At 43.4% G+C, this 22,162-nt stretch overlaps 2 protein-coding genes across 2 annotated transcripts in view; both read left to right on the plus strand.

Moving 5' to 3' along the window:
- cetp (cholesteryl ester transfer protein, plasma) lies at positions 1 to 15,795 on the plus strand. The gene is made up of 16 exons (XM_063196876.1): positions 1 to 433; positions 1,381 to 1,495; positions 1,963 to 2,094; positions 4,155 to 4,225; positions 5,152 to 5,239; positions 6,922 to 6,991; positions 8,521 to 8,581; positions 9,467 to 9,558; positions 10,339 to 10,518; positions 11,365 to 11,415; positions 11,802 to 11,957; positions 13,844 to 13,911; positions 14,523 to 14,565; positions 14,664 to 14,730; positions 14,992 to 15,077; positions 15,340 to 15,795. Exons 1-16 carry the CDS (start codon positions 283 to 285, stop codon positions 15,415 to 15,417), a joined length of 1,509 nt encoding a protein of 502 aa, XP_063052946.1. The 5' UTR covers positions 1 to 282; the 3' UTR covers positions 15,418 to 15,795.
- Positions 15,796 to 18,538: 2,743 nt separating this feature from the next.
- nlrc5 (NLR family, CARD domain containing 5) overlaps positions 18,539 to 22,162 on the plus strand; it is a 45,283-nt gene continuing 41,659 nt past the window's right edge. Inside the window, exons 1-3 of the mRNA XM_063196878.1 lie at positions 18,539 to 18,720; positions 20,052 to 20,415; positions 21,783 to 21,854. Of these exons, the coding sequence (XP_063052948.1) occupies positions 20,085 to 20,415; positions 21,783 to 21,854 (403 nt within the window). The 5' untranslated portion in view covers positions 18,539 to 18,720; positions 20,052 to 20,084. The remainder of the gene's footprint in view (positions 18,721 to 20,051; positions 20,416 to 21,782; positions 21,855 to 22,162) is intronic.

Genomic DNA, 22,162 nt, shown 5'->3' on the forward strand with positions numbered 1-22,162 from the left:
TTGTGAGGCTTGGAATCAAAAGCCTCAGAGAGAAAAATAGGGAGAGAGACAGAGACAGAGAGACAGACAAAAAAGAGAGACTGAAACAAAGACTCAGACAGAAGCTGAGAGAGATAGGGAGAACATCTTGAGGCACAGTAAAAAAAAAACAACAACAACAAAAAAACAAAAATAAGAGACAGACTGAGAGAGGGACTCAAGGCTGAAACAGAGTCAGAGACAGACTCAGGCTGAGACCTAAACAAACTCTATTAGTGCCTTTCAATAGGTTCCTGTTGCTGTATGGCTGCTGTGATGGTGTCCAGTGTGATGGTGGTGTTGGTGGTGCTGGTGGCATCCCAGATGTGGCCAGGGGAGGCTTGTCTGACTCCAGAGGAGGCCTACAGGTACACAGGAGCTGTCTGCAGGCTCACCTACCCCGCCGCACTCGTCTGTAAGTCACTCGCCTTTTTTTAACTTTCTGACTGGCAAAGTATGCATGTACAGTATGTAGGTACTTTATGTTTGTTTGTATGTATGCATGTACTGTATGTATGCATGCATGTATGTATGTATGTATGTATGTATGTATGTATGTATGTATGTATGTATGTATGTATGTATGTATGTATGTATGTATGTATGTATGTATGTATGTATGTATGTATGTATGTTTGTATGTATGCATGTACTGTATGTATGCATGCATGTATGTATGTATGTATGTATGTATGTTTGTATGTATGTATGCATATGTGGGTGGGTTAATGGTGTTTTAGTATAGCACATGTCAAGGTGGTGCAACCACAGCATATGTGTATGAATTGAATGTTTTTGTTTTGTTTTTAGTAGATTATCTAAGACGCATATTCAGTGCAGTACATTAATAAGCAATTACTAATTAATTGATGGGCATTAGTGGTTGTACCACCTAACATCTGAGCCCAAAAAATGTAATTGACTCATGTACTGTATGCACAGTCTGTCTGTCTGTCTGTCTATCTATCTATCTATCTATCTATCTATCTATCTATCTATCTATCTATCTATCTATCTATCTATCTATCTATCTATCTACAGTACCTACATATACCTACCTAGGTACATACCATACCGTTACCATACCATACCGTTTTTATCATCGTGTTGTGATTTTAGCGAATAAGGTTGTGTGAGTTCACACTTAACCAGGCATTGATTGAGATATTGAATGGGGCAGTATCATTCTTGAGACTCATGTTGCAGCTTAGAGTTGGCTGTCAATAGGCCCTATTGTATGCCTCACTCAGCACTACACCACACTGCACAAGCAGCACACTGAGTTTCTTTTCTCCCCGACAATGACGAGCGTTCAGATTTCTTGCTAATCGACAGGCACCATCTTCTTTTTTATGACTGCAGTGAATGAGAAAACTACCCGCGTGATCGAGGCCGCCTTCCAGCATGCCAAGTACCCCAGCATAGATGGGGAGAAGAGCATGATGATGTTCGGGAAAGTCACCTATGGACTACACAAGTGAGTGGGACACTCTAATGTCTACTTAATATGGAAAATACACTGTAGATATGACATATACACATTTTGGAACATTTTGGGAAATTTAGATTTTTGTATTGGCCATAGGCCTATTGCATTGCAAAATGTTTAAAGTTTTCAAAATGTACAATGTAGAAATTCCAGACTCCTCTAGAGCCCATTTTCTTAGACTTGGGATCCTCATGCTCACTTCTTTTCACCTTACACAGGCCTGTCACAACCAGGCAAACAAGCTAGGCAATTGCCAAGGACTCCAAGTCCCTCTTTGCCAAGGTTCCAAATACCTTGAAATGGCCATGCTATAACAATGCTTTTGTTGATGTCTACTGTGCTGCCGTTTGTGGATAGCCTGGTTGTACCATCTCGTCATACTAAGGGCTGGTAAAACCGGGCTAGTTTCTACATACAGTATAATTCATTGTGAGATGCTTGTGTTCCACACCCAGTCTGGAGATCCACAACCTGTCCATCGGTAACAGTGAGGTTGAGTACCGCGCAGGGGAAGGAGTCGGCCTCGTCATCTCCAACGTGTCTGCCCTGTTCAAGGGAACCATCAAATACGGCTATGGCAACTTCCTGTGAGTATCTTACTGTTCAAGGGAACCACCACACGCAGTTACGGTAAATTCCTGTGAGTATCACACTGTTCAAGGGAACCACCAAATACGGTTACGGCAACTTCCTGTGAGCCTTCCTATCGGCCGGCCAGCAGTCTCCGTCGGGCAGCCGTGGCCTAGTGCTTTAGGAGACGGGCTTTAGATCAGAGGGTTGCAGGTTCAAATCCCACTCCCTATCTCACTCCATGGTTGAGGTGCCCTTGAGCAAGGCACCTAACCCCATACTGCTCCAGGATTGTAAACCAATATGCTGTACTTAAAATAACTTTGAGTAGCTTTGGATAAAACGTCAGCTAAGTGTAACGCAATGCATCGGCCGGTCGGGAGCCGCTCGCTTTAGTGTCACTGAGGTCAAATATTTCTCAAAACTAAGGAGGCGCATTTGGAGGCTGCATGCAGCACAAAGGGCCTTGAGGCAGAAATGATTGCATGCATGCCTGATCTTATGAAAGCATTTCAGGGATATCACGTTTGTCTTTCTCACCAATTTTAAATGTAGTCTACTACTGCATCACCACGTCCGATATCAGGGTCCATATTTGACATTTTCTCGCCAAATGAGTTCTCTCAGAAGGTCACAGAGAAGTCTTTGAAGGTTAAATACTGTGCATTCAACTGTACATTTGAAATGTCTTTATCTAATCACCAATGTTTGGCCGTGATGTGTAATCTGCCGGGACATAATACATCAATGTTGTTCACCCCCTCCCTTGTTAACCCCTTTGTGCAGAGCTTATGTTCTAACCTTACTGTCACCAAAATTATAATGGCTATGTCTTAATCTGTTACTTAAGGCTCTCGGTACTGTCATTGCAATGTTGTTACAATACAATACAATACACAATAATACAATATCTTTTATTTGTCATTGTGACGAGCACAACGAAATTGAGCATTCCTTGTTGAAGCAAAAATAAATAAAATAAAATGTAAAAAAAATGGAATAAAAAGAATGGTATATATATAAAAACTATGCTTTTGAAGCATAATTAAGTTATGTAATGTTATGATGTAGTTGAGTATTTTCAGCAAATAGTGAATAGGCCCGCCAGCGACCCCATCTGCAGTAAGAGGCTACAGTCAAAGTCAAAGTAAAAGTATACTTTATTGTCAAACATCTATGTTGCCTAACAGGGTTAACACAGAAGACTGAAATAGCAAATCTCCAAAGTGCAGTTAAACTAAACATACAGTACGTGTGTAATGTCTTGTGTATTCCGTATGCTACTAGACACCTTCATTTCCCTCAGGAGAAATATGTTACTCTACTCTACTCTACTTTACTCTGCTCTACTCTTCTATGGTAGCTTCAAACAGAGCCGTGTTCCAAGGACTAGGTCACATGAAAACTGAAAGTAAAGTCCGCGACACAAGGACAAGCTCATACATTATAGGAAACGGTATAACTCCAAATTGAAAGGGGTGCTCAGTAAGTCACCTTCAGCAAAACTAGTAGAAACTAGTAAATACTCTCCTCTAGTCAAAACTAGCAAAGACTCTCCTCTAGTAAAAACTAGTAAAGACTCTCCTCTTTTGTGGATATTTACTGTACTGATGCCTGAGCTGGCCCAGACCCAGGGTAGATAAGGCATGGTGTGTGTGTGTGTGTGTGTGTGTGTGTGTGTGTGTGTGTGTGTGTGTGTGTGTGTGTGTGTGTGTGTGTGTGTGTGTGTGTGTGTGTGTGTGTGTGTGTGTGTGTGTGTGTGTGTGTGTGTGTGTGTGTGTGTGTGTGTGTGTGTACACTGTGTGTCCCACTCTGCATTTGCTTATTGTTCTGTACATTTCCTGTGCACTTTGTATCTTTTTGTATGCTATGATTATTCCCTCCATTGTAAGTCGCTTTGCATAAAAGTGCTGCCTGCCAAATGTAATGTAATGCAGGCTAATGTAACTAGTCAAGTAGCCTGTAGCCTGATGCATCATCTGACTTCTTTCACGTCTGACCTATAATAACCTAAGGTTTTTAAAAAATGATTAATTCATTCTGTCGTCCTCTATTTCTCTGTGTGTATGTTTTACAGTGTGAAGGTCTCACAGAGTGTTGACTTTGAGATTGACAGTCAGATTGACCTTGGCATCAACCCAAAGCTGTGTAAGTAACCCCCCTCTTTTCCTCATATACAATATGACCACATGTTTGACACGTCTGTCTTCAATTAATTATGCTGACAAATTATACTGAATGATTATCTGCATTTACACATTTTTTAAAACCCTTTAGACACTACCCCTGTTATTATAAATTAGCTGTTACCAGAGTGGCAATGCCCAAGTCATAATGTACATAATGTACATTACTAAAGGCCCTCTGCACTGCCATAGTGGTGCAGTACTATGGTAGTTATGTTTTTTCAGTGACTATTACAACGTCCCAGTGGCCGGACGGTGTCTGGTAAGGGGCTACGGGGCAGCAATGATATGATCCATTGGCATACTGCAAACTAGGTTGGCAACTCACTGGGGAACAAAATAAGGGACACCTCATTCACGTGGGGACTCTGCGTCCTCCCCCATGAAAGTTTGTATGTGGGACGATTCCGTATTTCAAGGGACGGTTGGCAACCCTACTGCAGTGCAAGCACATGCTGCCATTTTGTTATATTGCTGTGTATGTACCCATAGTATACTGTAACTACTCTCAGGTGGGCTTCTGTGTCTCTATGGTAGGGCCTACCTCCCGTGCTACCACCATGTGTAATGTGTGGTGCAGCTCCATAGTCTGTCTATGCAGCTAGTCAATGACATTGTTTTGTATTCCTGACAATGAAAACCTGATATTCTTTATTGTGGGCGGAATGGCAAGGAAATGCTATGGCAACTGTCCTCTCTCGTTTTAACTTAACACTATGGCAACAACTGCTCTCTGTCTTTGTGTGTCTCTCTCTCTGTCTCTCTCTGTGTCTCTCTCTGTGTCTCTCTGTGTCTCTCTGTGTCTCTCTGTCTCTGCCCCTGTCTCTCTCTCTCTCTCTCTCTCTCTCTCTCTCTCTCTCTCTCTCTCTCTCTCTCTCTCTCTCTCAGACTGCGGTGCTGGGAAGGTGGCAGCAGACACGTCCGACTGCTACCTGACGTTCCACAAGCTGAAGCTGATTCTGCAGGGCGATAGAGAGTGAGCACAGCATAGCACAGCACACACTTCAGCACAGCACCGCACAGCACATACAGCACAGCACAGCACACACTTTAACACAGCACAGCGCAGCACAGCGCAGCACAGCGCAGCACAGCGCAGCACAGCGCAGCACAGCGCAGCACAGCGCAGCACAGCACAGCACAGCACAACATAGCACAACACAGTGCAGCACAGCACAGCACAGCACAGCGCAGCACACACAGCACAGCACAACATAGCACAACACAGCGCAGCACAGCACAGCACAGCACAGCACAGCACAGCGCAGCACAGCGCAGCACAGCGCAGCACAGCGCAGCACAGCGCAGCACAGCACAGCACAACATAGCACAACACAGTGCAGCACAGCACAGCACAGCACAGCACAGCACAGCACAGCACAGCACAACACAGCACAACACAGTGCAGCATAGCACAGCACTGCACTGCACAGCACAGCGCAGCAGCACAGCACAGCAGAACACAACACAGCACAGCACAGTGCAGTGCCGCACAGCACCGCACAGCACCGTACAGCACCGCACAACACCGCACAGCAAAACACAGCACAGCCCAGCACAGCCCAGCACAGCACAGCACAGCACAGCCCAGTGCAGCACAGCACAGCACAGCACAGCACAGCACAATGCAGCACACAGAGCACAGCACATCACTGCACACACTAAAGGCCAATTTATACTTATTGGCGCTGACGGTTGCAGAGCCTGTGCAACCGTCTGTGCGCGACCACGCCCCCCGCGCAGAGGCTCTGCAACCGTCGTCGCGCGACTCAAAAAAATCCTGACTACACGTCAGACGGTTGCGAAGGTCGCAGAGAAAAGGCGCTGTGATTGGTCATCTCGCTATTTCCGTGTTCTCGTGGCAGCACAGTTCTCCGGTAGTTTACGAGAGCCAAACTGTCAATATTCTGTGAAATACAAACGCTTCCTTTCTAGTGTGTGTAAATAAATGAAGCTACAATGACTGAATTAGTAAGTAACAAACAAACAATACATCAGTTTAGCACTCGTGGCACAATGCCTACAGTCTGACTACTGTACTGTGGCCTTGTAGCTATGTAGCCAAATGTGGCTAACGACATGAGATCTCGTGCGCAGATCTATAACATCAACAGTGGTTAGCGACCAGAACCAACGGGCGCTGTTGCTGAACTATAATGGGGTATGAGGTTGCTGGGGATGTGGGTGGGGTGAGGAGTGGGGGCTGGGGCTAGTGGAGTGGGGCGGGATGGTGGATGCTGCTGGGGCCTAGAGGGATGGGGTGGTTGTGGAACTGCGTTCCGTTTCTCTTAGATATCACTGCACTGCAGAGTAATGCAAGGCTGAGTTGCATAGAAAACCAATATGTCCTCAGCCTTGAAGACACACAAATGTCTCTCTTTCATGCATGCCAATAAAGATGATTAGTTATCATACACTAGGCCTACATGTAGGCAGTAATCAAGTCAAGTCAAGTGTACTTTAATGTCAAAATTCTATGTAACAGGGTTAGCACAGAAGTTTGAAATTGTGAATAGAAAAACATAGGCTGCTGATACAAGACATACAATAAATACACACACACACAATCAGTTGGCATGTATAGCTGGACAATAAGCATGCTGATTGTATAATAATCCCTATTTTGTGCCACTAACAGTTGTTTTTGTTGTCCAACAGGCCCGGTTGGCTGAAACGCATCTTCACAGAATTTGTCACCTTCACAGTGAAAGTGGTCATTAAAAGCCAGGTAGCGGTTCCCAAACTTTTTTTCCCTGCGCACCCCCTTGTACATTTCAATGTGGTTCGCGCACCCCCTGAGCGAATATTTTGGTGTGCTGATGGCCGTGCAAGTATGGATTCACTGCTCATTCACTGCATATTAAGCACAGTCGTTTTTGGGGAATCCTCTTTTCCAATAGCCTTGGAATTAAACTTCACTTTAGATCAGGGGTGTCAAACATACGGCCCGCGGGCCGCATCCGGCCCGCCAGAGGGTTCCATCCGGCCCGGATGTAAAAAATTGTTTTTTTAATTTTTTATTTTTTTTTTTTTTTTATTTTTTTTAATGAAATAACCGAAATGCGCAATTACGGCCCTCGGGGCAAAATCGAAACCAGCATGACATTAACCCAATGGTCCCTCTGTTACACTGTATATATGTAGTAAAGTGCACATCACACTTCTATTATAAATAGTGAATTTGTACTGTAACAGGCATTTGATAAAGCTCATATATTATAGACCTCATATATAGAGATAAAATATTAAATACTTCTTATTCGTATTGTATTGGTATTGGTTGTAATTAAATAATAAATATAATTGGATTTGTATTGGTTCCTATTAAGCTCAAACTGGAAACGGGATGTTAGAATGCTGAAAATGCAGGAAATTACATATAAGAAATACAACATTTTCTGGGGGGAAACCCCCAGACCCCCTGCCAAAATGAACTGTCCCATATTTAATTAATTGACGGTTGCCAATGAATGAATGAAGTCAAGGAAATTTCGCACAGGATTATCAGTATTGCATTGCTTTCTACATATTCAACACACTTAAAACGTGATAGTACTGAACACTAATCCTCTGCTTTACGGGTTTTTTTTTTTCCGCGATGATGTTACTAAAGCGGCCCGCTTGAGGTCCACATGGGTTGTATGCGGCCCCCGGACCAAAATGAGTTTGACACCCCTGCTTTAGATGGACCCTTCCAGCATACAATGCACCATACAATTAAAAACTACTTCATGTTCATTAATACTGGATAAAAACGACCATATCCACCATTGCTCTATTCAGCTCGCGCACCCCCTTAAGGCAGGCCGCGCACCCCCAGGGGTGCACGTACCCCAGTTTGGGAAACCCTGGTCTATGGCAACTGCTGCTGCTGCTACCGCTGTGCCAGACTCACTAGTCATGTCATGCTAAGATGGCCTCCTGTAGGAGCGTGGGTTGCTTACCGCTGCCCCCTGCTGCTCGTGTTGAACATAACAAAAGAGAGAACGGAATATCAGCCTGCCATTTTATTTGTCCTCTCTCACTCACAGTGGTTGATTTTTATGGTATTAGGGATAAACATATGAGTGATAAATAGTCATAAAAAGTATGTTCATGGTTGAGAAATAATATGCAAGGTCAAAGTATACTTTCACTTTTGACTTTGACAAATCAAAGAAACCAAATGCAGTGTCCTTTAGTTGCCTACAGTTAGTGTTGGTCATTGGAGCAGCTCATGAGTCATGACTGAGACTCCTGCTTGGTTTCTTTCCATAGATATGCCAAGAGATCAACAATGTGGCAAACATCTTGGCAGACTTCATCCAGGACCAAGCAGGTACTGTCTGTCACTAGCAGTTACTTTCTATCTCTCCATCCCTCTAGTCTTCCCTCCACACCTCTCTACACCTCCCCCCACCCTCTCTCTATCCCCCTCTCTACACCTCCCTCCCTCCCTCTCCTCTCCAAACATCCTGGCAGACTTCATCCAGGACCAAGCAGGTACTGTCTCTCTACAGCAGTTACATTCTATTTCTCTATCCCTCTAGTCTTCCCTCCACCCCCTCTCTACACCTCCCTCCCTCCCTCTCTATCACCCTCTCCTCTCCAAATATCCTGGCAGAGTTCATACAGGACCAAGCAGGTAGTGTCTGTCTGAAGCAGTTACATTCAACATGGAATGTACTGTACTGTACACAATATAGTTCGCATGGCCCTAATTTTTTTTTTTTTGTCACCCGACAAAAATGGTTTGTAGATGCTAATCCTATTAGCCAAGAACACACACAATACTGGGTCAAAGTGTCAATAAATTGGGTTTTTTTACCAGCCAAACTGAAATTGCACCAGCTTTTTTGCCTGGTGTTCATTGAGAGCAGCCCTGATAGTTTGTAGCTTGAGCTTGAGCGGGCTCTAGAAAGTGGACGTTAACAAGATGATGAGAATATGACACTTTGTGTTTGTGTGCTGAGACAGTATGTTGTGTCATTTCATTTTGAGTGTTCTGGTTTGAAAGATGATATTTAGATGACTCTGGAAAGTTGTGTGCCTGATTTTGATGATGTTAATGATTATGATGGTGTGTGTGTGTGTGTGTGTGTGTGTGTGTGTGTGTGTGTGTGTGTGTGTGTGTGTGTGTGTGTGTGTGTGTGTGTGCGTGCGCGCGCATGCGTGCGTGCGTACGTGCATACATGCGTACATTTCTTGTGGTGATGATTCACAGGGCAGTTTCTAGGTGACGGGAACATCGGGGTGGATATTGGCGTGACCTCTGCACCTGTCATCACTTCTAACTACATCGAGTCGTATCACAAGGTGCGTAGTGGAGCACCAGGATTAGAGATACATGATTTCTACTGTTATCACAAGCTGATTTTACTGCCGTGTTACACAATATTTACTTTGCGGGAGGGTCACATTTTCAGATCATCCTGGCAAGAGAAATATGTTTGCCAGGGGCACACTCACATGCGTGCACACACACCCACATCCACACCCACACCCACACACCCACACCCACACCCACACCCACCCACACACACACACACACACACACACCCACACACAATTTGGCTGTGTCTAGAAAATTCCAGCCCTTTGCATGAATGCAGTTTAGGTTAGGCGCCCTTATAGAATATAATAATGTTAAAAATGCTATAAATGATGTGGGGGCACAGGGGGGCTCCGTATATGCTGCAGCTGCCCTTGTGTGGTACGTATATCCTGGCTGGCTGTATCCCATATGACAGACCCGTATACATATACATATATACAGGGCCGCTGACAGCTTTGGCTGGGCCTGGGACAAAGTCAAGTGAAGGACCCCTCTCCCAACACATGCAATGTTATAAGGACCAAATTCTGGGCCCCCACTCTCCCTGGTCCTGGGACAACTGACCCTTTTGTCCCCTTGTCGGCTTCCCTGCATATATAGACCTTCATCATACAGTCTATGATTAGACCTCCCCTGGGGCTCTGCTCTCACAGTGAGCTCCTGCAGACTCCCATAATGCTATAATCAGGCTTCAAGTTCTCCAGCTGTAGTCTGCACTCACTGCATTTGGTGTCTGTTCTGTTGGTTGTCTTGGTTACCAGGGCCTGGCGCTGTACAACGGCACGAAGGCGGTCATCAACGCCTCAGTGTTCCATCCCTCCCAGATGACGGAGGACCGCATGCTCTCATTCTGGATCTCCGATGACTTCATGAACCCACTCATAGCCGCCGCCCACAAAGATGGCCGCTTCGTCATGAGCCTCGCTGGAGCCAACCTTACGGTGGGCCTATACAGTAGATATGTGGTGTTGTATTTATATAATAATAAAACAATATAATACAATGTATTACAATAAGAATATATTGCATTATAACAACTTGGTGGGCATACAGGTATTGTTACTATTGTGTCATATTCTATTATATTCTATGCTATTATTGGGCCAATATATATTACACTGTATTATAAATGTATATTTCCTTAAACATTTGAAAACATAACATTATAATCAGGGTGTGATTTGATGAAAAAACAGAAGCAAAATCAATGGAATCAATGGAAACCGAGAATAGTGGAGATATCAAATCCAGACAATCCAGGGGGGAAAATCCCATCCCCTGGTTATTACAAGCTCACGGTGTCAATGCACATAATAACAATACGATATTATACTGATACCAATCTTGAAGAAAGATTGAAATGTATTTTAGTCTTATTGGCTTAAATGCAGCATTAGGAAGTAGTGGGCGCCCACTTAATTGTGTATGTATGTGGGCCCACATAATCTTGTGTCTATGCGTGTGCTTGAGTGTTTATGAGGCTGTGCTGTATGTGTAATTAATTCTGACATTTACAGTTTACTTTACAAATGCATTTGTGGGTACCTTTTAATATTCAGGTCTGTTGTTCAGGATGACTTTGTTAGGTGCAATTGAAGGTTCTGCTGAGGAAACACTGAGCTGCATGCTGAGTGAGGATGCTTAAACTAGACAGCAGGAGTCAGTGTAGGACAATGCAAGAAGTGGGCCTGTAAATAATAATGGTCATAATAATAATAATAATAATAATAATAATAATAATAATAACAATAACAATAATAATAATAATAATATTTAATCCATTGCAGGATCTTTTCAAGGCAGACTTATCAACAGAAATGCCTGCCTCCATCAAACAGGTATAGTCAGATTGTCTACACATTCAACATTCAACATTGAATCCCCAACATAATCTCTCTCTCTCTCTCTCTCTCTCTCTCTCTCTCTCTCTCTCTCTCTCTCTCTCTCTCTCTCTCTCTCTCTCTCTCTCTCTCTCTCTCTCACTCTCACACACACACACACACACACACTCTGTCTCTCTTTCTCTCTGTGTCTCTCTCTCTCAAACACACACTCTCTCTCTCTCTCTCTCTCTCTCTCTCTCTTCTCCTCTCTGTATCTCTCTCTCTCTCTCAAACACTCTCTCTCACTCACTCTCTCTCTCTCTCTCTCTCTCTCTCTCTCTCTCTCTCTGCCTCAGTCATGATGAGCTAAGTGTTCCTAAAATGGCGGCTGTCTTCCTCAGCTCCTGTCCTCGGAGGCTGCGGTGCTGACTGCCAGGAGTGTCAGCGAGCCCCTGCTGTGGAACACTCCAGAAGGATCCCACGTGAAGGCCGTGGCTGCCGTAGAGCTGTCCCCCGGCCCCATCGGCTCCGACACCCCAACACTACACTTCCAGACGGTCAGAAAAACACTGAGGTGTAAAGGAAAAAGAATCTGGTGCCACACGGATGTCTATTTAGTGTAATTTTTTGTTCAGTGCAGTCATACTAACGTTTCGACATCTGAAACGTTAGTCTTACTGCACTGAAAAAATTGATTACACAAAATGAACATCCATGTGGCACCAGATTCTTTTCCCTTTGTACTTATAATTAAGTCCTGCTCTGCTTGCACCGGATTGTTATTTTAGAAGCGTGGAGTGCGTATCTCCTTTGCTTTAAAACACTGAGCTGTATTGTGTAGCGTCCCGTCTCTACCTGTCTCTGTGTCTCTGTTCCGCAGTGAAAGCTGTGAAGTTGCTGCACGTATCTATTGTGACTGTGTACAGCATGTAGTACCAAAAGCCTCTATAGCGCAATGTGGTAACAGGCAGTTACTTAGCAACCCAGATGTACTATAGGGAAGCACAGCACAGCACAGCACAGCACAGTACAGTGCAGCACATCACAGCACAACCCAACCCAGCACCACACTGCACAATACACCAGCAACACAACACAGCACAGCACAGCACAGCACAATACAGCAGCAACACAGCACAGCACAGCACAGCACAGCACGAAAAGGCAAAGATGGACACAGCACAACCCAACACAACACAGCTAACAACGTATGAAACATTACAACAAAGACGGCACAACACAGCACAGCACAGCACAACAGCAACACAGCACAGCACAGGAGAACACAGCACAGCACAGCACAGCACAGCACAGCACAGCACAGCACAGCACAGCACAGCACAGCACAGCATAGCACAGCACAGCACAGCACAGCACAGCACAGCACAGCACAGCACAGCACAGCACAGCACAGCACAGCACAGCACAGCACAGCATAGCACAGCACAGCACAGCACAGCAGAGAACAGCAGCAACGTGTGATACAGATTCTAAGGGCCCAAGCACTGGCAGCACTGACAGGGGCCCTTAAGGGGGCCCAAAATTAGACTTTTTCGTGGGGCCCAAAATTCCTGGCTGTTCATGACTGTTGTCATGTGTTTCAGGAGGTGGAGGTGCTGGTGCACACATCATGCTACTCTACTACTGTTCTCATGTGCACACATCAGTGTTGCCAGATGTGTCTGACCAAATCCCGCCCAAAAGCTTCTCAAAAACCGCCAAAATGCGCTAAATTCCGTCCAAAATAAACAAATTACATTGACTTCTATGGGCCCAAAACAGCTGAAAAAAAAACGCCAAATGGCCAATTTTTATTTTTTTTACCCGCAGACGCTCATCCTACGTAGCCCAAATGGGCGGGCACCCGCCCAATCTGGCAACACTGGCACACATCATATGCTGCTCTACTACTGTTGTCATGTGTTTCAGGCGGTGGAGGTGCTCATCCACACATCATACGCTCAGTGCTTGAAGTTGGGGGAAACTCTGGGGAACCCAGTTCCCCTTCCTCATAATTCCTGCACCTCTTTTTTTCCCACTTCAAGCACTGCATTATGTTACTCTTCTACTACTGTTCTCATGTGTTTCAGGAGGTGGAGACATCATATGCTACTCTACTACTGTTGTCATGTGTTGCAGGAGGTGGAGACATCATATGCTACTCTACTAACTGTTGTCATGTGTTGCAGGAGGTGGAGACATCATATGCTACTCTACTAACTGTTGTCATGTGTTGCAGGAGGTGGAGACATCATATGCTACTCTACTAACTGTTGTCATGTGTTGCAGGAGGTGGAGACATCATATGCTACTCTACTACTACTGTTGTCATGTGTTGCAGGAGGTGGAGACATCATATGCTACTCTACTAACTGTTGTCATGTGTTGCAGGAGGTGGAGACATCATATGTTACTCTTCTACTACTGTTCTCATGTGTTTCAGGAGGTGGAGGTGCTCGTACATGCATCATATGCTGAGAAGAAACTCATCCTGAAGGCCAAGGCATTAAAGTGAGATTCAAGATTCAAGAATTTATTGTCATTGTCAAAAGGCAATGAAATTGTGTTGGGGTACAATACTTAGTAGCAGCAGGTTTTCAAGTAAAGTGAATAAAAGGTAAAAGTGACACCAATGCTTGAGCCCCCAGCCCCCCTCCATCCCACTTAAAGTGCAACAAAGATTAAGTGCATAATGCTTGATACCCCCCTCCAAACACACACACACACACACACACACAATCCCACACACACACACACAATCCCCCACACACACACATGACACGCACACACACACACACACAAATGTCCAAAGGATGGGTAGATAACATTTTAGGCAGTAATGTTCCTCAGCAGTCCTGTTAATTCAAAGGCCTACTGGCCTGGTGGTATAACCTGTTGGCCAGTCTTTTTGTACGGCTCTGAAGGGACCTGTAAGCAAAGAGGTTCATGTCACCGTGCTGTGTGTGCCTATACATACTGTATGTGGCAATTGAAAATGCATGTACCGGCATTGAGTACAGCACAAAGGGATTCTATTTCAGCTCTATTTTATACTGGGTTTTTTTACACTTTCTGATTCTAATTGGCCACTAACTGATTCTATTCTCTCATGTCCTTTCAAGCATTTCTATAGATACAGTGCTCCAGAACCAGAATGCTGCAATGGTAAGCATCTTATTTGTAAACAAATAACTTCCACATGTTTGCATGTACAGGTACTTTTGTTTGACTGATTAGATTCCTGCTTCTTGCTTGTAACTTAGGAGGAAACCATGGTCAGTTACCTACAAGAGGCGGTGGAAAAGATAGGGATTCCTAAAGTCACATCACGTAAGTGCCTAAGAGAGAGAGAGAGAGAGAGAGAGAGAGAGAGAGAGAGAGAGAGAGAGAGAGAGAGAGAGAGAGAGAGAGAGAGAGTGTGTGTGCTGTGTGTGTGCTGTGTGTGTGTGTGTGTGTGTGTGTGTGTGTGTGTGTGTGTGTGTGTGTGTGTGTGTGTGTGTGTGTGTGTGTGTGTGTGTGTGTGTTTGTGTGTGTGTTTATTCTTGTATGTGAATGCTGCCATGTCTGTCTAATTTTACTGTTCTATCTTAGACCTGGAGCCCAGTTTGACAGCTTTGATGGACATGCAGGGTCTCTATTTGTTTGACATCATTAACCCTGAGGTGCTGACACAAAATGTAAGAGCTCCCTTCTCTCTCTCTCTCTCTCTCTCTCTCTCTCTCTCTCTCTCTCTCTCTCTCTCTCTCTCTCTCTCTCTCGTTAAATATAATTCTTTCTGTGTTTCTTTACACCTGCCACCTTGTACATTACATGCAACAGGAATGGAATAATGGAATTGTGTTCATGCCTGTACGGATTTATCAGTCATACTGTATTTTTTCATGCTAATTTTCATTTTCATTTTCATATTCAAATGCATATCCCTCTCTGCTATTTTAGGGCTATGTTGTTATTCAGATGGGATTTGGCTTTCCTCATCATCTTCTGGTCGAGTTTCTGAAGAAAACGCTTGTGTAACCCAAGGGCAACCTCAGTGCAACTTCGGTGTGACTTCAGTGTTAACACAGTGCCATGTCCGTGTTAACTGTTCAATGGAGACCTTTTGAGGAAGCTGTGCATTGTGTCGTGTTAATGACACACTAAATTAGTAAAATTTTGTACTTGTTTGTACTTGTTTTTCTTCAAATAATTTTTGCTTATTGTCGTATTTTGTCATATTTTTGGTTTCGTCGTACACAGACGCACACACATACAGCACACACCCCCACACCCACACACATGCGCACACACACACACAGGAGGATATCAATGGGTGAGGACAACAAAGCATTTGTACCACCTAATGTATTTCCCTTGAATAAGTTATTATTATTAAAGATGTACAGTATTCATACACACCAGTGCCGTGTTATTCATGAAACTGATTCATTTACCTGTGTCCTGAACACGTGCTAGAAACGCTCTTTGCGTTTCCCACAGAGAAATGGGTTGAAAACGCAAGAAGGCCAGACCAAACACCTAGAATTACAATGACCGTATTTGTTTGTTTCCATGCAATGTGTGTGAGTTGTCTGTAGGGGGTGCCAAATGGCCACTGAGTCAGAGAAAGTAGAATAGATGAGAAAGCTCACTCTGATTGGTGCACATTGTAGCCAATAAGCTTGCCGTTCCGCATAAATTGAATGGGAGTCAATACGGCTAATTGTTACCTCCGCCAAGGAGGTAATGTTTTCGGTCGCGTTGGTTTGTCTGTCTGTCTGTCTGTCTGTCTGTCTGTCTGTCTGTCTGTCTGTCTGTCTGTTTGTTTGTTTGTTTGTTTGTCAGCAGCATAACTCAAGAACTAATCAACGGATTTGGACGAAACTTTGAGGAGTTGTTGATAATGACCCAAGGAACAAGTGATTAAATTCTGGTGGTGATCCGAATCACAAACCGGAACCAGGACTTTTTTAAAAAGATTCTTCACCATTTCTGGCCTATATATCTAGATGCCATTAGTGACCAAATTGAATTGCGGGGACTCCACAAAAAGAAGGCAGAAAGACTTAGGGTGTAATATAGTCAAATGTTCAACCAAGCAGCTTCCTTGGCGGAGGTCTGCGCTCTCTGAGTGCTTCTAGTTAAAATATATTCTACTCCAATTCCCAGGCATAAACCTCATAAATAAAAACATCCTGTTAAGAACTATGGTTGGTATTATTTAAGAGGCTGTATTGACATTTTTTTGGGGTGTTTAAGTTTTTCCAGCAGGACAGAAGATTTCGGTTCTCTTAGATTCCAGTTTCTCTGGCCATTCTTGGGCAAACAGAAACACATAATTGGTCAGAAGGCCATCTCTGACTGCAGTTAGCTTCAGTTAGTTTTCCTTCCCTAGCTACACATGTCAAAGTGCCTTGAGTATTCATTCGGGCATAGCTATTAAAGGTGACCTGTGTAAGATTTGTTGTGTATTTCCAGAATTCATGCTACCCATTCACTCTTTTTCATGCATACTGACCACCACTATCAAATTGTAAGTATTCATTATGACTGGGAAAATTGCATTTCTCATACATGAAAAGGGGGATCCTCTCTATGGTCCACCATTTTGGATTTCTAGAAATAGACATTTTTAGCTGCAAAAAATGACTGTACTTGGGCCATACTAGAAAATTTTAGTTTATTACAAAATGTTCATGAGAAGATCAAACTTAGCAATAGGCAGCATAGTTGAAGTACCTTTTTTGACCATTTCCTGCACAGTGCACCTTTGAGATCAAACTAGTTCCTTTCCTGTTGCTTGTGACCTCTTGCATTGGTGTCTCCTCCCCTCCCCTCCCCTCCCCTCCGTGGAGAAAACTATTGTCTCCCCGCTGTCAACCTCGGCAGTAGTAACTTTTTGGGGGGCTGTCTCCCATTCAACATCTTGATTGCAAATGAGATAATGACCTTTAAGAAGTGTTTTTGGGAGATATTGAATAATACTTCGATCATCAATGACACTCAGCCTTGCATCAGGAGGCCACAAGGAAGATGAAATGGTAGGAGGAACTAAATTGACTTGCTCATACGTACTGCACCTGCCACTCTGTATACACTGTGTGTGTGTGTGTGTGTGTGTGTGTGTGTGTGTGTGTGTGTGTGTGTGTGTGTGTGTGTGTGTGTGTGTGTGTGTGTGTGTGTGTGTGTGTGTGTGTGTGTATACAGCATATATATTAGGGCTGCTCGATTATGAAAAACAATGTCACGATTATTTTCAGTCAATATTGATATCACGATTTTTTATAGATGATATTTCTTTTAAAGACAAATCATTGTGCTGAACAATTCACATTCCCTCCCTTCAGTACTGTGAGTGGAGGATCATAGAGAAACACACAGTGGTGTTGGGTCTGCTCTTTGCTTGCAATGGCTCAAATGGAGGGGAATGTATTGCGCTTAGCGTAACCTACCTTTTGGCAGTATAGACAAATGACAAAAATATTGTTTCAAATCAATATTATGAAATTCTATATTGTTTACATTATTTATTGTTAACAATATTCATATAAATGATATGATATAAATTAGATATAGGCACAGCCCTATATATATATATATATATATATATATATATATATATATATATATATATATATATATATATATATATATATATATTTATATATATATATATATATATATTTATATATGCCTATATACCTGTACTATGTAGGGCTCTAAATTAACTAAATCATCAGTCAAAATGTTCACCAGCATTTGGCCGGTTGGCGAGTGTTAATTAAGATCCTTGTATGTAGCCTATATTACATAGTGTGTGACCTCTGACCTTCAGCACAACATCAAAATGACATATCTGTTACATGCTGTTGTCCTGAGTGTTGGATTTACCTAGGGCCTATACAGTAGTTACACACAGTTTGAAATTAAGTGGATTGAAATGAATTTTTGAACGTATTATTCACATGTAGCCCAGTGAAACGTCTGTTTTCATTGTCCAGAGCAGGTGGTCCAGCTCCAGTAGCAACGTGACAGAGACATACACAAAGCGTAAACCTTAGAAGACCTTCAATTGGTCAGTAACGGTGACGATTCTGCCACACCTCGAGCACAAGTTCGCTCACAGTAGCCTATATGTTCATTTTTGTCATCATAAATAGTAGGCTGGCCACCAAACCACCCTGTTTTGATGATGAGTAGATACATTACAATGAATAAAAGTTGCACTTTAAAATAGCTCAGGCCAATGCCCAGCGAAATCGAAACCTTTTAGGGACGGCAACTTAGTTTCGTTTTCTCCTCAATTGGATAGGCGCGCTTGGGACGTTATGCCAAGCCGTGGTGAGTTTATCTGAACATATTTTAATCTTCTTTTGATTCGAATGGATATATGTTTAACTATTTGCTGGGTGCATAGTGCATACATCTGTCATGTTCTTTGCCAGCGTGTCTTCTAAAGTTATTATTGCACACAGATGCTGGGTAGTGGGTACCCACCAATGGGCAGGAAAAGGCAGTGGCAGCGCCAGTTTGGGACCGAGTGACTTTGGCACTTGTGAAGGGGCGTGTGGCTGTATTGTATTTAGTAATGTGGTATGCAAGCACAAACTTTGCTTTAGTGTGAAATAAGGCTTTTATGGATAGGTTTTGTATAACGCATCGGCACGCTCGTTGCGCATGAGATATAATTATGGACGACTTCGGCGGGTGTCAGAGTTGGTGCGTTATGCTTTCTGTTTGATGCAGTCAATGGACACCAAAACGCCATGGAGAAGCTAGTCTGACTGAGGCTGTGTTGCAGAATCACCTCTGCCATACATGACATGTTTCCAGTGATGTTCAAATGTTAAAATTGCGTTAGATGTGCTAGCAAGCCTCGTTGTATTAGGCTATTGTATTGCTGGTCAATGCAAAATAACCGAAACAGAAAGTTTTTTGTTTCTCCAAGTACGCCATGCCTTCTCATATCGTTGCCATCTGTTCTATGTGAAGTTTAAACCGAAAATATATAGTGAGGAGACGAGATTAGATGAGTTTGAATCAAGTTTCACAGCGCACATAGAGGGCACTCGAAATGTGCCCCAAAGATAAGAATATCTGTATATGCTTTAGTTTGTTTTGTCAGTTGGTGTTCAGACGAAATACACAGTTGAATAGGACCTAAGGGTAGTGCAATGTAGATTGGGGTTGTTTTTTTGTTGTTTTTTTTTAAACCAAAAACCCTTACCCACGTGGAAGGATGCTGTTCTTTGTCCGCCTGCCTCTTTCGCGCCCCTGATAACTAAACTGTTGATTGCTAAGGGAGTTGGTTTTCTTTCTTTCTCTCTCTTTTTTAATGACATTGAGTGTAGTTACACAGTCAGAGCAACATAGATTTCAAGTAAACGGCAAGTTAATTGAGGGAATCTATATGTTAGGTAAACTTATACGCACAACTCTTAAATAATAGGCCTAGTTTTTATGTATTATTTTATCACTTAACTGTTATTGGTTCATCACTGTTACTTGTCCAATCTTGCACTCTAATGCCTGTCTGCAAATGCCAGTGCATGTCTGACATGGCATGGTATAGAGAGTAATTTAAACGTAATTTAAATTTCCTTTCATGACCTGTGTGCATAAGAAGAAACTGACCATAAAAGCTGACTTGATTTGACTTGACCTGACTCCAGGAAGCCTCGTAAAGTGGCAGGGGCCAATGGAAGATGGTCAGTATGGAGACAGACAGTGCTGGAGACCCGGAGGACAGTGTGTCCCGCGTGCTTGAGCAGGAGAGGGTGAGCCTGGTGGACCTCCTCAGTGACCAGGACCCCCATGTCCTCAGCCAGCTCCTCTGCCTAGTGGAGGACCCTGGAGTCCGAGAGGGGCTGCAGCTACTGGGCGACCCCAGGCAGAGGGCCTCGGGGCTGGTGGACCACTTCCAGCATGTGGGGGCCCAGGCGGCTGCCCGGTTCCTGGAGGCCGTTTGCATGGCCTGTGTGGACATCCCCATGCACCTGGAGTCACTGTTCATGTCAGTGTCTGAACCTGCAACAGGTACTGTGTCTTCCCCTCTCTACACTAACAGTAAATGTTGCAGTGTTAATTCAACACTTAGCGAGTCAGTTTAACATCTTCTAGAGCAGGGGTTCACAACATTTTTCTTCAGAGACCCATATTTTTACCATTGTAAGCTTTGGTGACCCAACCGCTTCAAACTTTCGTTTGCCAGTTTGTCACAGGAAAATATACATTCAGCTCGAACTTCATCCATTGCTTCTAGGACTCCATACTCCCTCCTACCTGTGACGTAGCCATCTTTCCCTCCCTTAGGCCTACTCAGTAAGAGACACGAGAGGGAGTCACATGATATGCTCTGTTTCCTGCGAAAACCCATTTTAGTTATAATTTTATTCCTCAATTCGTCTTTGTTAGAAAAGAGAATACATGTTTAATGTAGCACTTACATTTTGTTGCTTCTATGAATATACTGTATTAATTCAATGCTTTGTCAATGAAATGCTTGTTAAGTATTTGGTCCCAGAGTATTGTCTAATTGTTGAATTAACACTGCTGTGTATACAACCAGCATTGGGTGACGCTGTGCTACACTGCCACATGCCTCCTGTGAACCCTCCACATCAAAGCTGGAAAAAAAACCTATAGCTTTCACCTTTGCTAATTTTAGGTAGTGGTAAATCATCAAATAGAAGAGCATGGAACCCTCATTTCCTTCACTAAGTGGAGGATGCACTATGCAGTGGAGGATGTACTATGCAGGCTGTCTTTTATTAGGTCTACCACTCTCTGTACCAATATGTCAACTCAGCTAGATTATTTAATTAACATTTTTCTTGGAATACCCCCCAGGGCTGTAAGTAGTACACCTCCCTCCCAAAGCTCCATACAGATACTGTACCCTAATGACAGGGGGTTGAGACCGGGTCTATACTGCACAGCTGGGTCAGTAGGTGCTTGGATGTGTGTTCATATTTCTCAGGATTCATGGTCACTAGGTATACTAGCAGGGTGTCCAAGAGCAGAATAATCTAATGTGTAATAATGAAGGAGGAAATGGACACATACACAGGATATACTCTAGGTGTCACGTTTACAGCACAGTTAGGCTAAAGCTAGAGAACCCAGTGATTTTGGGGAGTTTTGAAACAGTGGGGGAATTCCTTTGCAAGCAGTTTTAGTGTTGGTCGGGTAAATAGCAGTTTTTTTTTGGACTTGATTCAGTTGCTTGCGTCTGCCTGAAGCGAAAATGAAAGTAAATTATGAATAAAAAAAAAGATAAACTGCATTATTCTTTAGTTTCATTTTTAGTCTGTGTGACATCCTCGTATTTAATTCCATTGTGAGCTTGGCTCAGATTCGTTGAAACTTGACGTTGTTCTGCTTTGTTCGTGTTTAATCTGAAGGAGACATCGGCTATCAAACATCAACCTCAAGATCACCCACTGCAGCAAGCGATGTGAAACGCCCGCGTTTAGGTAGGCCTGCCTGCTGAGTCCTTGCCAACTTCCTTGTTCGTTACCACACCAAACAAGGGTTAACACACTGTGGGTAATATTGTTGTTGAGTCTGTTTGTTTCGATGGTGTCTAAGTTCATGCATAAACTTCTGGTCCGATGAAGACCAAACTCCCTGGATGAAAAGATGGCCAGAAATCCTGGGATGACCCCATTAACTTTTGGGAAAAGGTCAAGGACAGGGTTATTTAAAAACAAGAAATAGTTTGTTTTTCAAATACTTTTCCCTTTGTTCACTTAAATATTTTTATACGATAGAAGTTCGGGAA

This window comes from Engraulis encrasicolus, chromosome 4, assembly GCF_034702125.1.
Source record: "Engraulis encrasicolus isolate BLACKSEA-1 chromosome 4, IST_EnEncr_1.0, whole genome shotgun sequence".
Classification (NCBI taxonomy): domain Eukaryota; kingdom Metazoa; phylum Chordata; class Actinopteri; order Clupeiformes; family Engraulidae; genus Engraulis; species Engraulis encrasicolus.